We start from the raw sequence: 20394 nt of genomic DNA, 5'->3' as shown, positions 1-20394 counted from the left end.
TTGGATTGGGCTCAGAAGGGCACGAGTACTAAGTTGTTGTTTCTGCACAGCCAAGGAGACGGCTCCTTCTCGTTTGCATCGACCGCTCACTCGTTGAGCCATAGAGAAGCGAGCGCAAGGATTCCAATCCCACGGCTTTCTTTGGACTCTTCCCGTCTCGGTCGCCTCTGAGCATCGCTCTCCCTTCCAAGGAAGCATTCGAAAGCCATCGATTCGTAGTTGTCAGCCAACTGCCGCCTGCAAAGCATAGCACCCAGTTTGCGCGTGTTCCATCGCGTGCCATATCTAGTATGTAGACCAACTTCACAAGCAAGGTCCAAGGTTCAGAATTGACGCGTTAGCGCCAGGCGTCAAATCTCGACGCAAGCAGGGTTTCGGCCTTTAAACCGCGAGACGCATACGCAGCACAAGCGATCATTGGCAACCGTGAATCAGCCTGAAGCACAGCATACAACTGGCATATGGATCATGTTGCGCCTCTCTACCCTTTCATCGCTTGAAAAAAATGGTCTGGTATTCCAAATACCCGCCAACTGCGGCCCCAGCCCAATCTGAGAACGTTTCGGCTGTCGTCTCATTGTACAGGTCCATCTTGGGTATGATGGGTTGAGCGATGGGGTCTGTTACCATGACCCGCTTGAATTCGACGTGGGAGGAGAGCCCACCCATTTGATGGAGCCTTACAAGGTGGGTGCGCGCGCACACTCATGACCCCATGTCAGCTCTAGCCGTCGCATGGGTACCTCGCTGGCCTGGTAAGGCAATCGACATGGGTGCTAAACACGCTGCCGGTCAACTTCAAATCGATGGGTGCTTGTCCTTTCCCCGCTACGCCACATACCAACACCATGACTTCTGGTCCCTTGGGCCATAGCTACCGGATCTCTTTCTCTGAACACGCCCCCCAGCCCTTCGTTACCCAAGCTCTTTTCCCCATTTCCCTTCAAATGGTGCCACTCCCGCAATCATTATTCACCCTTGTTACCGGCATGTTTTCTCATTGCTCAGCGTACGCTATGGGGCATTCTACACAGCACTGCAATTCAGACCCTTGTCGGGTACTGCCCTGTGCTCATGGTTCCATGCTACTCAAGCCTTCTTCGAGGAAGGTTTCCTGTCAGTGTTCCTTTACTTCGTCATGCACGTCCAACGGGATTGTGTACTGCCCTCTTCATATAAGTCGGCATCCTGTCCCTGGCCGTGTTTGGGGCTCAGATGGTCCATAGATAGATCACCGCTTTATAACCAAGCTTTTCGAGTCTTCATCTCTAATCAGCTTCACAAGGCATTGTTATAAGCCTCGCTCCCTTACTTATTAATCCCACCTCGCAACAAGATCACTCTATCATCGGCTTCATAGCTCTTTGACTTTCCGTATGTCTCAATCCGAGTCTCTATACCTTCCCTTGTCCCCTCCATCCTCAGTCAAGATGGACTCGAACACGACAGATGGAACCTGTGACAACCCGAGCTCACCTCCCACCAGATCAACTGTTGGTAGTCAAGTGTCTGTTAGTGGGGAGTTCGTCCTTGGCTCAAACATAAGTGCCTCGCCGCAAATTCATACGCTCGAAATATCCCCTCGGCCTCCAGTTCCCTCGCCAAACCATTACTCATCCACACCCTACTTGAACACACCAACCCCCGAGTCTACTTACCTCTCCACATCTGCCTCTCAATCATATTCTCAGTTTCCAACCTTGGCTTCAGCAGGCATTGATTCAACCTGGAGTCAACCAGATCAATCTCAGGTGGGACCAAGATCATTGATTTCCTTTCCACAAGAGGACAGGCATCAATTGGTACTGAACTCTCGTCAGGCAGGACGGTCAACCAGCATGAGGTATTATTTCTTTTTGCCTTCAACTCTACACAAAGTACTAATGTTACTATTCAAGTACTGTTGCTATCCAATTTGATCCAGCCTTTACTATGGGACCTCGATCAGCCTTCACATGGCCAGGTACGTTGTTATGTCTCCTAATCGATGTCAGTCGAAATTGACATCTTTATAGGCCCTCTTGAGACAAGTAACTCTGGAAACAGTTTGCTAAGTCCTGGACTGCCTTCAATGGGACATGTTTCTGGAAGCAGCCTCACACCCCCACCACAGTCGAGATCCGTGACATCGAGCCCCCCACGACTGTCTCTTTCGGCAGACCAGCGAGAAGTCAAACGACAGTCAGATAGGGCACGTCGAGACTCGAGGCTGGTGAACAGAATGCGCCGCGCTAACAGTAACCCTTACGTCGATTCTTCGCCTTCGGCTTTGGGGCTTGCCGCTACCACAACAGCTATGAACATCTCAGCGTATACAACGGCACCTGCTCCCGTGACTCTCATGAGCGATACTCCGACTACAATGAGCAGCTCAACGTATCTTCAATCTTACAGCCCATCCCTCGAAGACCATCAACCGCAATCCGCACCCGTTTATCCTACCTCATACCCACAAAGCTTGTAAGACCCCTGCATATATAGGGCGGCGCCCGGACCATGCTAATCTCTGACCATCAGACAAGCAAACTATAATATGCCTGTGGATTATGCATCAGTTTATGCTGGATCCAGTCAATATAGGTATTTTCCTAGGGTGCATATCTTTCGCGAGCAACGCTAACTGTTCATAATAGTACTCGATCACCGCCTGTACCTGTTGGCCAGGACGTTGGTTTTATGTATCAGGTACCTACAGTCCTGGGCCCGGGAGGCTCAAACACACAAGAAGCTGGACATGTCAGAGTCGTGCAAAGTCGGCCGAAGCCGCGATGCTGGGAACACGGGTGCAATGGACGACAATTTTCAACTTTCAGTAATTTGTTGCGACATCAGCGAGAAAAATCTGGCCAAGCCGCAAAGGCTTCCTGCCCTAACTGCGGAGCCGAGTTTACGAGAACTACTGCACGAAACGGACACCTACTTCACGACAAGTGTAAGGGTCGACGAAACTCATGAGTCGAATACGTTTAAATGAACGAACTGTACAAAAACAGCAACGCGAGTATGCAGGTCGGATGCGATTCTTGCTGCAACGTTCGTAGCTCAGCCTCGAACTGAACCGGATCTGGCGTTAGTGGCTTATGGTCTACCAAGAACATCACAATTATTGGTATATTGCTTTTAAAGACGGCGTGTTTTTTTCAGTTACAAGGACTCGAAACGATCGTGTCCTGCAGTCTGAATTGTTAAAGCCAAGGGGTCGGCTGGCGTTGTTTATATGTCATCAGCGATCAGATATGGTTCGCATCATGAAAGAACTTGGGATGTCTTAAGAGGCAAGGACATGCTGTTATTGGATTACCTCCGGAGCATATTGGATTGGAGTCTACTTTTAGCCATTCTTTGGATTCTTTCTTTTCACCAATACCTCCGTATAAGTGGCTGGTATGGATGGAGCCGTACTATCTTTCTACTTCTATATGTACCTATTCTTTTTCATTTGGAAGCAGCCTATCACAGCGCTTTATTTCAGGCTCAGGATGGAGATGTTTGAAGCCTGGTTGCCATAGATATAGGTACAACACGTTATATCTTCGATATAGGCAACGAACCTCTAGTCAGCAATATTTAGTGTATGCCGTTTCAGGCATTTGGCAGCTAAGCAACTCACTGCCCAAAAAGCGCGGTACGTAGGTAAACCGGTACAGACTAAGCTGGAATGGATGACAGAAGTGAGCAAATTGAGGGTGGTAGTATGCAAGAATCGAACGAGGCATCGGATTTGAAACAAGCCAACCGTACAGGGAGGACGGGATGCCCCAGACTACTGGGAAGGGGATGTGAGTCCGAAGCAAATGATCGTCGCGGCACTCAAGCCCACCCTTGGCTGAGTGACCAGGTTTAGGGGACACAGCCGCGCCGCAAATAGCATGGACCAGGCCAAGAACACAAGTTGGCTTTAACATGTGTGCCTGGCTTATGAGGGATAATAATTAGGACAAGTACTCCGTACTCTGTACCTTAGTTCTAGATGAGTTTTAGTGCCATCTTACGCGGACGCATAGCTCCACGGTGTGGGAAGGATTGTGGTTCAAATGGAAACATTGGTAACGGCAGTAAACCGATCGTTGATTTTGAAGGTTCAAACAAGATGATAAGCCAGTAAACCTTATTAACCTCGTACGCCGGCTGAGACATTAAACTGCTACCCGACTCCGTGTCCGTGTCCGAACCCGTCTCGGCCCCGAAAACAAAGGCACCCCGGAGAACAGACTTGGACGAAAAGGCCGAAGATTGACACCTTGGCCGGGGGTGTTGCTGGCGAATGGACGGATCGTGGTCGTCCCAACGGCCGGCCGGCGTAACCACCACGCCCAACAAGGCGGCGCGAAGTGAAAGGAATTGGAACCCCCTGGTCTGGGCTGCATCCATCACCCCTGAGTCTTGCGTGGGGATGCTGTCAGGTTTCATACACTCACACCTGGAGGATGTCATCAAAAATGTACCCCAATTCACCGACATGGCATGTGCATTGCATTTGATCTTTAATGAAACGGGGGCCAGCCGCATGGTTTCTGGAACAATCAAGCCTGATTCTGTCAGAAAGCTGAGCCAGCAACCGTCTGAAGTATAGAGCATTGACAAACCAGTATCATGGCCAAAGTAATGCATCAACATATGTTAGTATGGTATATGTATGAATCTGCTGACTTGGCCTTGGCCAATCCTGACGTAGGGACGGTTGCTGAGTGGAGATGATTGACGCGAGCGGACAGATTCCCGGTTCCTTTGTTATTAGAGTATCCAACGACCCCCGAGGAGTGTACGGGTCACTTACTCCTGTTGTCCTTGCAGGAACGACAGTTGTTGGATATCGGCATTCATGTCTACCTACTGTGCTACTACGTACCTACCTAATTACGTTTATGTAAGTGAGCGAATCAGATTATATCGACTGTGACAGTAACTGGGTAAGGTAGCCAGCCTACCAGCTGGCAGGGTGGCATACATAAACCTATACGGCACAGGTGCACAGTACTGTACAATTGTAGCCTAAGATAACCTTTTGACAGCCGGAAAACCGGAAGAAAATCTTAAATGCTTGTCTGTTCATGACGCCATGGACCACAACGACGGGACCGTCTTTCCTTTGTAGTAATTGATTCGACAAGCGAAATCCATCACGGCGATGGGTCAATCCCTAGACACGGGAATGGCGAGGTTGAGTGCCAAGTGTGACACAATGGATCAGATCGTCACCTTTCTGCTGTGAAAAGAGAGACTTTTGTGTGTCAGCTTTCCTTCCTTATTCGGATAGCTTACGAAAGGCGCGGATGCATTAAGGAGGAATCTTGGCCACCTGGGAGGCGCTGTCATAAGAGAGCCCAGTTTTCCTAGGCTGAGTGAGGCTCGCTGATTAATAGCCCTGCCACCCCAGCGATCCACAGCATAACATAAGAATCAAGGATCTCGAGGCCAGACAAGAGGTCGTTGCGCAATGCGACGTTGATCAATGGTATGGCACAAGCACTCTGGGTAGGGCTGGGAAAAGCGGGATGTGATGTCCAGTTAAGGCCAAATAAACGTGGAGGTGGGGATAAAATATTGAATTGACCTAAGAAAGAAGGGAGTTGTTCCCGTCTTTCTTCTACAGGAACTGCAAGGTACGCGAAAAACATGTTCGTAGGACACAAGTTCGGTAGTAGGTAAGCTGTATAATGAATGACAATGTGCCAGCATAAGGGCTTTCCAAGTTCTGGGGGCCAATGGATGCCATATCACAGACTGGACGATAGCACCCTTCAATAAGACCTTTGCTACCTTTCTGGTCTTTCTGGTCACTCTTTTTTTGTTCTTACCTCCCCGATCGACCGGGGCTGCTAACCGAAATAAACAAGCATCTGAAGAACGCCGGAAGTCAATTCGGCGAACTGTGTGTGGTATATCGTTGGCCGATAAGCGCCTCGGCCGCCAAACCTACGACAACACCAGAGTAAGTAGGGTAACATTTGACCCTTTCCCCAGGCCTGAACCTGGACGGAATGGCTCGCCTTCAACCAGACTACTAGACTACCTCACTTCTAATTAGAGGATGATCAAGGTCGGGCTTTAGCTTTCGGAGATGGTCAAGCCGTGCCTTGGCGGGTTTCTGTATCGGAGTTAAGAATTTTTAGCCGTCGCCAAGCAAACAGAGTCAAGAGCAGCCATGTATCAATGGAGAAATCGCACAAGAGTCGTGTCTACATACTCCCTATGCGGTATCCTCAATCTAGTTACTTATTTGGCGGTTCTCGCTTTCAAAGGGAGCTCTTCGTCCGCTGAAGATCCACTATGACCACAATTCTGCCCCGGAGCCGAATTTGTATATATCGGCCGAGCCGGAGATGGTCTTCGCTGGCCCCAAAAATCTGCCCCTGATGGTCTCGTTCATCACATAGTTAGCTCATGCTTTTTCTCCCAGTGATAATTCACAGTTCACTCAAACCGTGATACTCCAGAATTCTTTCGATGCTACGGAGACCGTCGCATTTTTACTGCCCTATAGCACACCGATAGCACGCCGTCACCGATTCTGTTCCGACTCTATCAACCTGGCTGACTGACTCGCAGCGAAGCGATACTCTGCCACCCCCTTCTCACCCAATTCAAATTTAAAATCTTTCTCGAATCACCACTGGCCAGGCATCAAATTCTGACATCTAGCTAGTGCAGTGCGCCTCGCCTCGCCCTACAGTAAGCTTAGTTTGCGAACAAATCGATCCTCCTAGCTGGACAAGCCGGCCGCTGGGCTGAGTTTCCCGGTAGATGACGATGAGATGGTCCAAACGTCTGCTGGCGAAACAACATCTTACAGAAAAACAAAATTGAGCCTCATACCTTATCTGAAACGCCGTAAACATCTGGAGTAGAGGTATGGCATCCGTGCTTTGTCTAAGGTTTACTGGTCCTTAGGGGTGTGTACAACGAAACCCTACGAGTCAACCCAGCAAAATTGACTCCGTAGTTGGCACTTATCCTGCCCAAACAGTGGATTTAACACGAGTCTTTTGTGGTAGGTATCGGTAAACAGTTGTTTTACAAAGGATATATAGTTCTCTTGAATTGCTCATCAGGTCTACAGACTTTTTATTACTATTATTTGACCTCATTCTGCCATGCACTTACAAAGATGCACTAGGTATGTTCCAAGAATCGTCCTACGAAAACGAACAAACTCTTTTCTTGTCTTTGCAAACCCCCCCCCGATGATCACTTACACGACTTACCATGTTGAGTGTCGGCCGCCCTCCGACGGGGGTCCAACGTGCCGTTGAAGGAGCGCGGCCCGTCCTGCGCCCCACTGTGACATAAACGGTAGAAACCTTGTGCATGTTCAAAGTATCCACTTCCCAGTGGCCGTATCCGCACGTACCAACAGCAACCAAAACATCTCTTTTGTTGACATTCCCACACCCCATCTCAAACCACACTACAATGCCACAATGGTCATAACAGCGTCGCGATACCGGGCACGCAAGCAAAAGGTCTTCTGGTCCGTTTTCCAGACGGATGTCTCATCGCCCACGCCGCGTTCAACTCCCGTTACAGCCTTCACCGATCAAGGTGTTGCCTTTGGAGGTCCCCACGCGTCACCTCAGCATGCTCTCCCACCACCACCACCGCCTCTATTTCACGAGACCCCACAACATGCTGATGACCAGGTGAGGTGGGATCGAGCATGGCATACTGTCACCTCCAAGATCCAGCTACCAACTTCAGTTGCAGTTGAAGATTCCTTTGGCACTTTGCCTCCAGAGTCACAAGACGTTGACTTGGATTTCCGTGATTCCCTGGCTCTCCTTCTCTACCCTGGCCGCTCTTTGCCCCAGGCAGCCCATACAGAAGATATCCTCCTTTGGCACACACATCAAGTTCGCCAGCACTTCATTCACCATGTTATGCCACTATTGTCTGCGTGTTCCAGTCAGGGTGATCACACACAGGTCTTGGCCTCAAGTGTCTCGACTCTCGAAGCAGCTCACAGGCAATACCTTTGGGGCTTGACACTCATAGTCCAAGGCTACGAGGACGACGCATCTGCTAACTCATCCTTTTCAAAGTTTCGTCGCGATTTACATGCCATCATTGGTAACTCTCTCAACCATGGCTTGACGAATGCCCTGACAAGTGTCTTGCAGCGACTCATACGTTCTGGTCTTGGTATTGGGAGACGCTATGATGGGATGTTAGAATCACAAGATCGTTGTGGTGATCCGGCGGCTCGGGAAGAGCTTCTGGGGCTTCTCGAATCTCTTAAGAATGTTGGATTGGTGGGAGAGAGATTTCAAGTGCTCTTCGCCGAAATCATGGATGCCAGCATGGAGGGATTTATCAAGACCTCTTATTCAGGATTCTGGAAAGCGTCTGAACAATCGTCTACCCCAGGCTCAAGTACCTTGACTGGGTGCCTTGGCCATCTTTTAGATTGGGTTGAAAACCGATACGGCCGCCTTGCTGTTGAGGTGTTCAGTCGTCTTGAAACTCATGTCGCCTGGAGCGACGTTGAATGCTGGAAGGAGATCGCGGTTGGTCGCCTTGCTACTTTGCGAATTCAGGAACTATTTGATATCGCTTTGAATTGGCCCGAAAGCCGGGGCGGACTCGAGGATCTTCGTCTGGCTGTTTCTACGCCACAACGCCGCCTTCAATTGACCGACACGTTCTCCCTCGCTCTTCGGAAGCGACTCCTTCACCCTGGACGATCCACCTCCGATATCCTTCAAACGTACATTTCTATGATAAGGACGTTTCATGCCCTAGATCATTCTAAGGTTCTCCTTGATCGTGTCGTTCACGCGCTGCAGCTGTACCTGTGCCAGCGGGATGATGCCATCAGGATCGTGGTCACTGGCTTGCTCTCTAACCCGAGTGAGGCCAGTACGGAGGAGGGAAAGGCAAAGCTGGCGGAGTTGGCAGTTTTGCTCAACTCAGCTTCTCAACAGCAACGGCGCCAGGCCGACGACGAGGACCTGGATTGGAATGACATGACCTGGGTGCCTGATCCTGTTGACGCAGGTGTCAACTACAAGAGGCCTAAGAGCGAGGACGTCATCGGAACTCTGATCAACGCGCTTGGCTCTCAAGAAATTTTTATCAAGGAGTTCCAACTTATCATTGCAGAGCGATTGCTTTCTAACCAAGGAAGCTTTATACAAGAGACCAAAGTACTGAGCCTGCTTAAAAAGAGGTTCGGCGACAATGCTTTACAAAATTGCGATGTCATGATGAAGGACATTCAAGACTCAAAAAGAGTCGATTCAGTTCTCGGAAAGAGTATTTATCTACCGTCGCTTGATCCAGGAGCACCAGCATATCACTCCAAGATTCTCTCCCGACTCTTCTGGCCAACCTTACCTAAGGACCCTTTCACAGTCCCGCCACCCGTTGCTGCGATTCGTGCCAAATACGAACAAGGGTTTGAGCGACTCAAGACCTCTCGCAAACTCACTTGGTTGGATCAGTTAGGTTCTGCAACTATCAAACTTGACTTCGAGGACCGCACTGTCGAGCTTGAATGCAAGACTTACGAGGCTGCTGTGATATACGCGTTCCAGGACGACAGCACTGGAGACAAACCCGGCCCCACAGAACGAACTTTCGATGAGATATGGCAACGGCTCATGATAGACGAGGATCTTCTCGACCTGGCTCTAAAGTTCTGGATTTCCAGGAGAGTGCTCCGTGACATTGGCAGCCGAACCTACGCTGTCTTGGAGCGTTTGAACGAGGGTGAACAAGCAGGTGAATCAGGCGATCCTGGTGAAGCTCAAGAACTTTGCAATGACAGCCGCTCGTTTCCTCGCAAGCCCAAAATCGATCCCAAGGAGCAGGAGCGCCGAACTGTATACTGGCAGTTTATCGTGGGCATGCTAACAAATTCAGCACCAACTATGCCTCTTGGACAGATGTTGATGATGATGAAAATGCTGATTCCTGATGGCTGTTCCTGGACGAATGAGGAGTTACAGGAGTTTTTGGCAGGAAAGGTGGCGGAGAATAAATTAGAGATAGCCGGCGGCAAGTATCGCTTGCCGAAAAAATGAGAACAGGCTACTCGGACGTGAGCGTTGTTGAGGGTCGAATGTCTGCATCACGGGGTTCGAGCAAAATGAGTACTGACTGCAGTGTCACCCTCTCAACAAACCAACACGGCGCTGGAGCCCGTCAGCGCATGCTTGCACTACAGCACAAACACTCGGGACCGAGCAATAGATTGACGAGCCGAGACGATTGTTCGATGGCGAACATGTCGTGGTTGCCGCTGCCGTATCAGAAGGAAGAGGGATATATTCTTATTCCATCCTCCTCTTGTTCTGTATGTCAATGAGGCCTTGCTTCGCATCGAAATGTGGCAGCAAGAAGACGGAACCTGGAGGTAACATATATGATCGGCTCAGCTCAACAGCCTTAGTCCATACATCATCCTTGCTCCTATGTCGTGCCTGGGGGCGGGTTTATGTATTTTGTTGTGCGTTGCTCCAAGCTTCCAACCGAGGCCGGGCAAACAGCCAGAATAGGAAATATGAATCAAGCTGCCTCAAATGAGCGGGCCCTCCGAGTGTTTGTGATCATCACCGGGGTTTAAGAAGTTTACTAGCAAATAAGGCGTTTGCTTTTGAAGGAAACCGGGGAATATCCTTTACCAGTGTAGATCCGAAATGGCAAAGGCACCAATAATGTTCTAAGTACATCGATCCCATGAGTTCTCAAACATCGAGGGACTAGTTAATGCTTCGTTACGTTTCGAGCTATTGGCTCCTCGGAATTTCGATGAAGTTGATGTGTGTATGCGTGAGACTCAAAGGCCTTGTGGTGCCTTTAATGTTTCTTCCAGTGCTCAACAACTCGGTCAATGGCTCGAAAGGGCAGATCCATGTCACATTCCAGTCACGGCGATATCAGTGCACCACGAAGATTGAATATCGGTATTTAGTCCAGCCCATCCTCGAGATCCCTTTCCGTAGCCGTATCCGATTTCCCATAAGGTAGACAATGCTCGCTTACTTGACTTTATGACACAGCCGTGTAAGACATGTGTAGGTAAGAGCAATGTGCAACCAGCAAGCCTCCGGCGGATGGGATCTCTTGGCTGTGATGGTTTACACAGTGGCGGTTTGAAACATGACCACTTCAAGGGCTGGAATACTATAGAGGCCTCGGCATAAGGTGGTGCGACTTTTATTATGTTATGTTGTGTTTGTTATTACAGTAGGTATCCGCCCGGCTGTGCCGTCGGGAAACGGTATCCTTTGGAACAGTTTGGTTGATACCGAGTCTGCTGGGCTGGCAATATTTGTGGTGGATGCAGGAGAAGTCGTAAGAGGAAATAGCTTTATTGGTTATGAAGGACAAACGGCACCCGAATAATTGTGAGTATCCTCAGACGCAATGATAGTGGTCACGTCGTGAAAGGCATGCCTGTATTCGGACAAATCGCTTCTGGCAGATTCGTGTATGCTGATGCAGCTTTCCTTGTTCTCGTTCGTTCGCCAAGTGACGAATCCAGTCGCCGGACTTGAATAGTTGAGGTAGGACGTTTTGGCTTTTTTGCTCGAGCGCTGCCAACGTCAGATGAACGCAAGGTTGACGCCGCGGCAGGTCTTGCTACCTAATAGTGGCCCTTCTCTATCGGTGGCGGGAGTTTTTGGCTTCAGGCCTTACTCGCCAGAGCGAGGCAAGAAAACTTGAGACCTTTATCCGAAGTGATGAAAAGACTTAGGCAATTTAGTGTAGATTTAGGGGAATCTTTACTGAGTTTATTTTAGCATTCTCTTCTAAAGTCTCATATTTTCTTGCTCCCTGAGGCTTGCCCAAAGGCCCCTGTCTCTCTAGTTGATGAACGAACACCTGTTTGTCTTGGCTAAATGGACATGGGCCTGTGTTGTGCATCATGAATGGCTCGAGGCACGCGAGGCGACGGCTCACATGATGGATCATGTTTACGCCTGAATCATCACAGCACCAACCAAAGACGTTCATATTGTATCACCAGAGCCTGATAAACCAAGTCAAATATGCATCGGCTAATACCTTGTAACCGATCATATGTTGAGTTTGCTCATTTCCCTTAATGCACCTCAAGAATCGTCTTCTGATTCATGTCGAGTCTCAAAGGTTTTCAGAGTACTTTGTACCTCCCTCCCATGCAAGACGATTTCCTAAGAGGTGAAGCTCACTCACTACGGAGTATATGCGTTGGCTATCTAAACGTTGTTATCTTAGACAGGCCTGATCGAAACGACTTTCGTTTACTTTACCTAGGAGAAGGCGCCTCTACTAGCTATAACTTAACCCTAATCAGCTAAGACTAGTTGCTTCTGTTGTTTTGTGAAGTGCTGTACAGGTTGAATCTATATCCTTGATGAATCGGATACGAGTGGAGGGGCCGGTTCTGTCTTACGAAGTAGTAAGGTTAGTACATGGGCACTACCAGCCTACCTAAGTACTTACCTATGGAAGAATTCCAGGAAACAAACACTCACAGTGGAGCTGGCCTGATAACCCATGCAATCAAGGTGGCCCCCAACCTAATCAAGTTGACAGTGAACATGTATGGATATCAGGCCTAGCCAATAGACCAATATGGAGGAAGGTCTTTCATATAAGTCTCATATTCTATGTGCTGCATTATACGCACTTTGTTTGAACATGTCATTCTCCTTGACAGAAAGGCCATGAAATTTTAGCAATTCCCTTCTCAGAGCTGGTCGATCGATGATGGCTTGTGCCCGCTTGGGCTTGGGCGGACTGGCTGATGATGGATGGGCTTGAATTCCTCCCTACCCTGCGCATGCAGCTGATGGCTAGACTTTGTCTACGCATGACCATGACCACGACCATGACCATGACTCTTTTGGCGAACTGTGTTTTTTTGAAGTGGGGACACCAATGGTTGGGTGGTTTGGCTGCTTTGACACGCCGCAGCGTGTGACTTTGTTTGTCCGGGGCCCATGAGGAGCTGGTTTCCTACGTCTGGTGTTATGTTGAAGCGGTTGATGATGGCTTGTGTTCATCCCATTGCCTGGGATTTGTATGTTGCTATACTTGTCTCTTCACTGCGACATCATTTCCCTGTTAGACCTTCAATTTTGTTGTCGCTTTTAGCATCGTCGATAAGAGCCTCCCGATGATCCATTCTTCGCCTGGTGCGCGTATCATAAACCACACAAATTCCGCCATTCACCCACCTGCCCCTATCAGTCCCGTATTGATAGCTTTTCTACAACCAAGAGCGTCCGCTGGTCGGAAGCTTCCTTGATAGCCACAGTCAACCTTGCTCTCCACCTGCTGCCGAACACGGACGGCCGGTCGGCACATTGATGAATTCAAGTATCATATCCGTCCTTGATCAACTGCACCTCATTGCGACTGCGACTCTACGTAGTAACGACACTGACTCGAATGCCACATTTCGTACAGACCATCCACTTGGGTGTTTCCCCTGCTCAGAGCTGGAGGAACACAACACGCCCAAGTGGTCCATTCTCGCTTTTGTTTGTCCGCCGTATCATCTAGCTTGGCTTAACTCAAATTGACTTGGTTCAACACAAAGAAGGCACTCTTGCACTTGCAGACCCTTCTGAAGGTCTTTATTAGCCACCATTTCATTCCACGCCCCCCGTCATCTGGATCTGGCCTACCTATGCATAGGTAGGTAGTTCGTTTTCATTTTATTCGCTGGTAGTCTATACTACCTTACCCAAACGCCTCCTGCGCTTCCACCACTGGAGTCCGCGTCCACTGGTGCTCACCCAGGCCAAGCCTCAGGTGAGCATTCACTTCCAATATCTTACTTACATTGCCCAACCTGCATTGCACTGTTCACGACATCCACCGGTGATTTTGCAACCGGCGTCCCTTCCACAAAGCAAGGCGGTAGACAAACGAGGGCAGGGTCTTTCCATATTTCGAATAAACTACCGTATCGCATCTAACCGCGAACGTAAGACTCTACCCCATGTACTAGATAGGCCCAGCCAACGCCAACAGCCCAGTCTTTGAACCAAGACGAGCGAGAGCCTAGCCCAGACAGTGGGAGTCAGATCGTGTAAGAGACGACAAAGCCTCCGAGTTAACGTTAACTGTCGCCCTTCCGTTCTGTGTTGCACTTTCCATTTAGTAGCTTGCCTAGGTACCTACCTTAGTAGGTAGCTCTGTGACCTGTAGGTTGATTTCACTCTCAGCCAGCCTGTCCCTGCAACCCACAGCATCATCACCACCTGTCTGCCGCCTGGCCCCAGGGAGTCTGGTCTGGTCTCATTCGTACAAGCCGTGGCATTCGTTTTATTCTTTGCTGCATTTCTTTCTCTTGTCTCTCACTTGGTCTCTGTCCCCCACACTGTTGTGTTCTCCTCCTCCTCCTCCTCCTCCTCCTCCTCTTCCTCTCTCTCTTTCTCTCTCCTCCCTTCAGTCTTCTTTCTTCCAATCCCCTCTGCATCTCTCTCTTCCCATCGACTTCTCGTAGATGCAACGCCGTCCGCTCACCCCGCCTCATCCTCGTCGCAGAACGCCGCCGCTAGAGCTGAAACTACGTCGTCATCGGCGTTATCGCAAGTATCCGATAACGAACGAATGCCCCTCCTCATCATACTTATTCGTCCGTGGCTGCTCTCCTCTACCGCTTGCCTGCCCTTTTGACCCTCTACTCTGTTCTCTATCTCCCATCTGCCTCGGGGCCCGGAGAGCTTTGAACTCATGACCACAACCTATCTGCGTTCCCCAATTACCGTTTTGTGATTGCAGCGTGCTACCGATAGTCCTAGTCCAGCACATATAATACGAATACACATTTCACTCATCTTCTACGTGGAGCCCTCGTGCAATCAGCATCCGTCAACGCTCTTCCCACCCGCTTTGTGCTATTCGAAATCCCGGAGCTGCCTACACGATCGCGCTCGCCTTTATCGAGTTCCAGTGAGCTGCAGCTGGACTTGTGTCTGCGCAGCTCCGTTCGTGAGCCAGATTGGGTCAATACCATTTTCAAGCCGTTTGCCTATAATGGATCCTATGGATTTCATGCTATCAAGCAACCACCGGGCTTCCGGCCATTATGACCCTGTGCACTCTACCTCAAACCATTGGGCACCACATTCTCAGACACAGAACTTACCTGCGTATCCATGGCACGCCCAAAACCCAAGCTTACCTCACATCTACTCACATCCCTATACCATGCCGCCATACAGCTCTGTTCCAGATCCGTATGGGCATCATGCAGCTATGTTACCACCAATGTTAGGCATGCCGTCTCCGGGCCCCTTTGCAGGTAGCATGCCTGGGCCGGCATCGCCACGGCCAAATGGCCGTGCTCATGCGTATCGCAGCAGTATCCCGGCTGCCGTTGCTCCAATACCTTCTGGCACTGGTAGCTACAGTCATGATGCAGCATTCGCAAACCAAATTCCTGTCAACAGACCTTCGGATTTTCAGCCACCGGGACTCGGTCTAGGCATGCCTAACCTTGGAGCCGGCCACCACGAAGTTAATTCACTACACCGTTCGGCATATGTGCATGGCGACTCAAGCGCCAATGGCATCAATCATAGCAACACTGGTTACTTTCCACAGTTTCTCCCAGCCCCGCTACCCCCTCAAAGCTACATCCCAACATCGACAAGAAGAAGCCACTTCACTCCTGCATCGTCATCCTCCAGGTCATTCGGCAATCTTCCCTCTCCTACCAGTAAGTCTCTCCTAGTAGCGCCGCCCTGCTCGACATATCCGTTCAGTCTCGCAGGCTGGTGTATTCGTGAATCATTTGTTGGTTCGTGCGATGTTGTTGACTGAGGATGTTTCCAAAAGCTAATACTTATATTCTTTAGGGCCTCCTCCTTCGTCATCTGGGTTTCGTCGATCTCACCCCCGACAACGCAGGCGCATAATGTCGATGGAGTCCGGACACGACAACAACGAGGATGACGGGTATCATGGCCATCACGAGCATGTTCTCTACAGTCCGAATGGTTCCGAGTCATCGCCAGAGGTAGAAGAGGCCTTGATCCGACAGATGCAATTTGTCAGAGGCTCTTTGACGACCAAGATGGTGGCTTCCCAGCTGGCGCTCCAGTCACTCGTGAGCGTCAAGCTTGAGGACTTAGCTGAGACAGACCGAAGTAAAACGTCCCTGCTCATCGAAATTGATTGAAGCTAACGTGTTTCAGGTTGTGTAATTTGCTATAACGAATATGGTGTTGACACTCCAGAAGGCATCAAAGAGGCTCCCCTCCGTCTACCGAAATGTGGACATGTCTTTGGCGACCACTGCATCAAGAAGTGGTTCGAGGATTCGGATAGCTGCCCATACTGTCGAGATAGACTACATTCAGAGCTTAAGGCACAGACAAATTCGTCCGCGACCGCATTCCTAAGCTTCATGAGAAATAGAGGCGCGGGCATTCATCCAGTGTGAGTCAAAAATGAAAGAAAGAGGAACACGAATACCTTGTCCGCTTGATCAATCATCTGACTTGGGCAATAGGATGGCAGCAAGTGGTCAACCTGATGAGGCTCTGGCACGGGCAATTATGGCCACGTATGGAGCCGCAGATCCTCTGAACAATGGCTCGCCTCGACATTCTGCACAAGTACCCGGAGAAGGAAGGCCGCCGCCTAGAGAAGGTGAACACGAGCACCGTCGACTTCGAACCCGGTACGGCAGCTCATCCACGCGTGACAGCTTGGCCTTGCCCGAAAATCGCAGCCAGGCAACGTCGACATCCTCACAGCCTGTAACGGCTGGCTCGAGTCTATCAGCCATACCGCAGCAAACCGAACGTAGTCTCACAGAGAGACAGATTCAAGAGTGGACAGGTGTACCCACCCGGAACGCAAGCAACGGGTCGACGACGACCCGGGGTCACAGTGCTGAAACCGAATCATCGACTCGAGCGACGCCAGTAGTGTTGCCAACCTCACCTTTATATGCGACGCAAGAGGATGAGGTTCAACACTCGAATCTCAGGACTCTTCGGAACCCATTGCAAACACAGACGAGTTCCCCACTTGAGGGTCTGGGGAACAACGAAGCGGCACCGGATATGACATATCACGGCAACCGCAACTGGTGATGTGCCATTTTGTGACATAATATTGACTTGATCTCCCGAAAGAATTAGAAGAAAGGGTGGTGGGATAAAGAACGATGGAGAACAGATGCGTATGCGATAACCTAGTCGGCCGCGCACAGGCCAATGGCTCCTTGGGGTACGGGATCGCAGTCGCAACACAATAGGTGGACTTTTGATATGGAATTCGGGACTCGTATAATATGTGAGTTCAGGGGCCTTTTGGCACGGGTTGGCGTTGGGTATGATGATACGGTCATGGTTAAAAACGCACCAGATCAATGGATTTTTGGTATGTTTCTGGCTGATACCACAATTGATTGGAAGGGAAGTGTTTTGATGGGGCACTTGCAAAGAGACTGAATTATTCACTACTCCGTATCCAGCTATCAACAGGTAGGCGACCTATCACTGTAGCGGAATTAGCGATAATATCGAATGAGATACTTTACATAGTAAGGGTTGTACTATGGTTCGCTCCCAAAGACCCTTGCTCAGTTGACGGAGCCAAGAATGCCTGCTGATCTCCTCGATCGGATTTCCACTGAAGCGTCCAGCTCCGCAACTTATACTAGAATGGAACTAGCGCCTTGATGTCTCCGCATCAAGAGTTGGTCGGTCGGAGTTTTTGTTGCATCGATGATGCCGTTGGAACGGTGCAATGTTGATGACCGACTCGGACCGTGTGGTGCGTCCGTTTATATATCTCTGACGATTCGAGTATCTCATGGAGCCTTTGGATGTTTAGGCCTCCCCACTACGCTAAAGATAAACGAATCGCTTATAAGACCCTTCCCTGTCACTGTACCCCTTGGGACGCGCAACTGTCACCATTGCATGTGTTTACCTACGTTTAACCCAAGTTTCATAATCTGGCCTCTTGAAATTTCTCCTTCTCTCTGCATTCTCATCTAAACACGAATATCATGGGGCTACCATGGGAGCATATCACAGCCACTGCTGCTATAGGTACCATATCGCTCGCATGGGCACAGAATAACTGGGTGAGACTTCAGGTCTTAGGACGCTTCACAGAGCTTTGGATTGCGAGCCTTGCTATCTGGGGCGTCTGGACAGTATGGATATATCCTCTATTTGCGTCTCCCTTAAGACATCTTCCTGGACCTTCCGGTAACCATTGGTTCATGGGTCAAGCGCAGAAAATCATGGCCGAACCCTCAGGTGTTCCAATGCGAGAATGGTTCGTGGGCGTATTTCTTGTGTCGAATTCGAAATGACGGAAAACCCACTAATCAGCAATTGCGTTTAGGGCTTCTGAGATTCCCAACGATGGCCTACTCTGCTATCGTGGGTTTTTCAACCAAGAGAGAGTGATGGTCTGCTCACCCAAAGCTTTGGCTGAGGTACTTAGTACCAACAGTTATGCTTTCCCGAAGCCCTCTCATTTTCGATGGTCCATTGGTCGTATTCTTGGAATCGGCATCTTGCTTGCAGAGGGGGAGGAGCACAAGATGCAGCGCCGCAGCTTGACACCTGCATTCGCCTTTCGTCACATCAAGAATTTGTACCCAGTCTTCTGGAGCAAGGCCAGGGAAGTGACACGCACCATGATGGCAGATTTCGGTGGCGAGGGAGAGGCTCATGTCGAAATATCTAGTTGGGCATCACGAGCCACACTCGATATTATTGGTCTCGCTGGGATGGGTCGGGACTTTGGCGCCATTCAAGACCCTCAAAACACTCTTGCTCAAACATACAAGCAGATATTCAAGCCTTCACGCCAGGCTCAGGTCCTCGCTTTTATTGGCATGATTATTCCCATGCAATTCATCACAAAGCTACCTTTCCGTCGAAACGAGGATATTGCTAAAGCGGCCACCGACATTCGGGCCGTCTGTCGAGATCTTATCCGTGAGAAGAAGGCAAAAATTGCCAATAAGGAGCAAGCCGATGTTGATATACTATCGGTCGCTCTTAAAAGTGGTGGCTTCACTGACGAAAACCTGGTTGACCAACTCATGACATTCCTCGCTGCAGGGCATGAGACAACAGCATCGGCGATGACCTGGGCAATATATATGCTCTCGAAGCATTCCGATATTCAGAGCAGGCTACGGGACGAAGTACGCGAACATCTTCCCTCTGTGGATTCGGACGTCGATATTACCAGCCTCGACATAGACCGCATGCCATACTTGAATGCAGTGTGCAGCGAGGTTCTACGATATTATGCCCCTGTCCCTTTAACAATGCGCGATGCCGCCTACGATACCACCATTCTCGGCCATCCAATCCCCCGCGGCACACGCGTTGTCATTGTACCGTGGGCTACTCATTTTGATACTGAGCTCTGGGGCCAGGATGCGGGTCAATTCAAGCCAGAGCGGTGGCTCCCATCGGGTGGAGAGAGTGGTTCCGCCGACCGCAAAGCAGCGAGTGGCGGAGCGAGCAGCAACTACGCGTTCCTGACTTTCTTGCATGGCCCACGGAGTTGCATTGGATCCAGTTTCGCAAGAGCAGAGTTCGCATGTTTGCTCGCGGCATGGATTGGCCGCTTTGAGTTCACCCTTGCGAACCCTGAGGAGATGGATGAGAAGAAAGTGGAAATTCGAGGCGGTATAACGGCCCGGCCCGCGAAAGGTATGCATGTTAATATCAAAACAGTGAGCGGCTACTGATATAATACGGGTCTGTTTGTTTGGCGACTATGGGTCAGAAATTCGGTGTACATTACAAAGCTCGATTTACATTCACACTACCTACCTATAGATTATGTTACATGGGCGATATTGCGTGAGATGGTGTGTGTAAGTCGGGAGATTCGCGAGGTGGGTGTGTGGATGCGATTATCGAGCCGTTCACATGTTGGAGCTTGTCTTGGCTAGCGGGGAGGGAGGGGACGGCTCGCCGGTACACTATTCTACGAACATTCCTACCAATTTCTTGTTAGTTCTGCCCGCTGTAGCTTGTAGAAAAGGGGACCTTGCTCATATTGACATTCTTATCCAATGAGGTAGCGTTGCAATACGAGGCCGGCACTGTGAGACAATCAACAAAATAAATCCTTGCTTTTCGATACTGTACAGGGTAGGCTCCACCTTGTGGCCTGTAAGAACCGACGCCGTCTGCATGTGTGACTGCATATGACTGCCAGCTGGCAATGGATCTACGGTGTGGATATTACGACGGCGCTAGCCAATGTGTGGCGGCCTGAATGAGGTATCCAGATTGTCGAAGCACTTTAATTAAAGCCAAACGCCCACGATATCAGGCCGAGTGTGACAAACCTGAGAGTTGTCTCTTACAACGTGCCCATTTAGATCCGGTAATACTCGCCTAAGCCTCAAGTGTATGTATAAGTCAAGATTTGAGAATTAGCGCCCACGCCTCC

At 49.9% G+C, this 20394-nt stretch overlaps 4 protein-coding genes across 4 annotated transcripts; all 4 read left to right on the top strand.

The window, feature by feature from the left end:
* Positions 1 to 1932: 1932 nt before the first annotated feature.
* On the top strand, positions 1933 to 3074 carry FSUBG_10387 (uncharacterized protein; the record flags this gene model as incomplete). Its single annotated transcript, XM_036674960.1, has 6 exons — positions 1933 to 1963; positions 2016 to 2460; positions 2518 to 2580; positions 2634 to 2932; positions 2994 to 3001; positions 3042 to 3074. 6 exons carry the CDS (start codon positions 1933 to 1935, stop codon positions 3072 to 3074), a joined length of 879 nt encoding a protein of 292 aa, XP_036534149.1.
* A 4347-nt stretch (positions 3075 to 7421) lies between these two features.
* On the top strand, positions 7422 to 10022 carry FSUBG_10386 (anaphase-promoting complex subunit 2; the record flags this gene model as incomplete). The annotated part of the gene is made up of 1 exon (XM_036674959.1): positions 7422 to 10022. The coding sequence occupies one exon, from the start codon at positions 7422 to 7424 to the stop codon at positions 10020 to 10022; it is 2601 nt and encodes an 866-aa protein (XP_036534148.1).
* Positions 10023 to 14976: 4954 nt separating this feature from the next.
* On the top strand, positions 14977 to 17045 carry FSUBG_10385 (e3 ubiquitin ligase hrd-1; the record flags this gene model as incomplete). Its single annotated transcript, XM_036674958.1, has 4 exons — positions 14977 to 15661; positions 15801 to 16091; positions 16140 to 16383; positions 16457 to 17045. The coding sequence occupies 4 exons, from the start codon at positions 14977 to 14979 to the stop codon at positions 17043 to 17045; spliced, it is 1809 nt and encodes a 602-aa protein (XP_036534147.1).
* Positions 17046 to 17968: 923 nt separating this feature from the next.
* FSUBG_10384 (isotrichodermin C-15 hydroxylase (cytochrome P-450 monooxygenase CYP65A1)) lies at positions 17969 to 19681 on the top strand (the record flags this gene model as incomplete). Its single annotated transcript, XM_036674957.1, has 2 exons — positions 17969 to 18243; positions 18313 to 19681. 2 exons carry the CDS (start codon positions 17969 to 17971, stop codon positions 19679 to 19681), a joined length of 1644 nt encoding a protein of 547 aa, XP_036534146.1.
* Positions 19682 to 20394: the final 713 nt, after the last annotated feature.

This window comes from Fusarium subglutinans, assembly GCF_013396075.1.
Source record: "Fusarium subglutinans strain NRRL 66333 chromosome Unknown NRRL66333_c0000179, whole genome shotgun sequence".
Classification (NCBI taxonomy): domain Eukaryota; kingdom Fungi; phylum Ascomycota; class Sordariomycetes; order Hypocreales; family Nectriaceae; genus Fusarium; species Fusarium subglutinans.
This window is presented reverse-complemented; position numbering and strand designations above follow the sequence as displayed.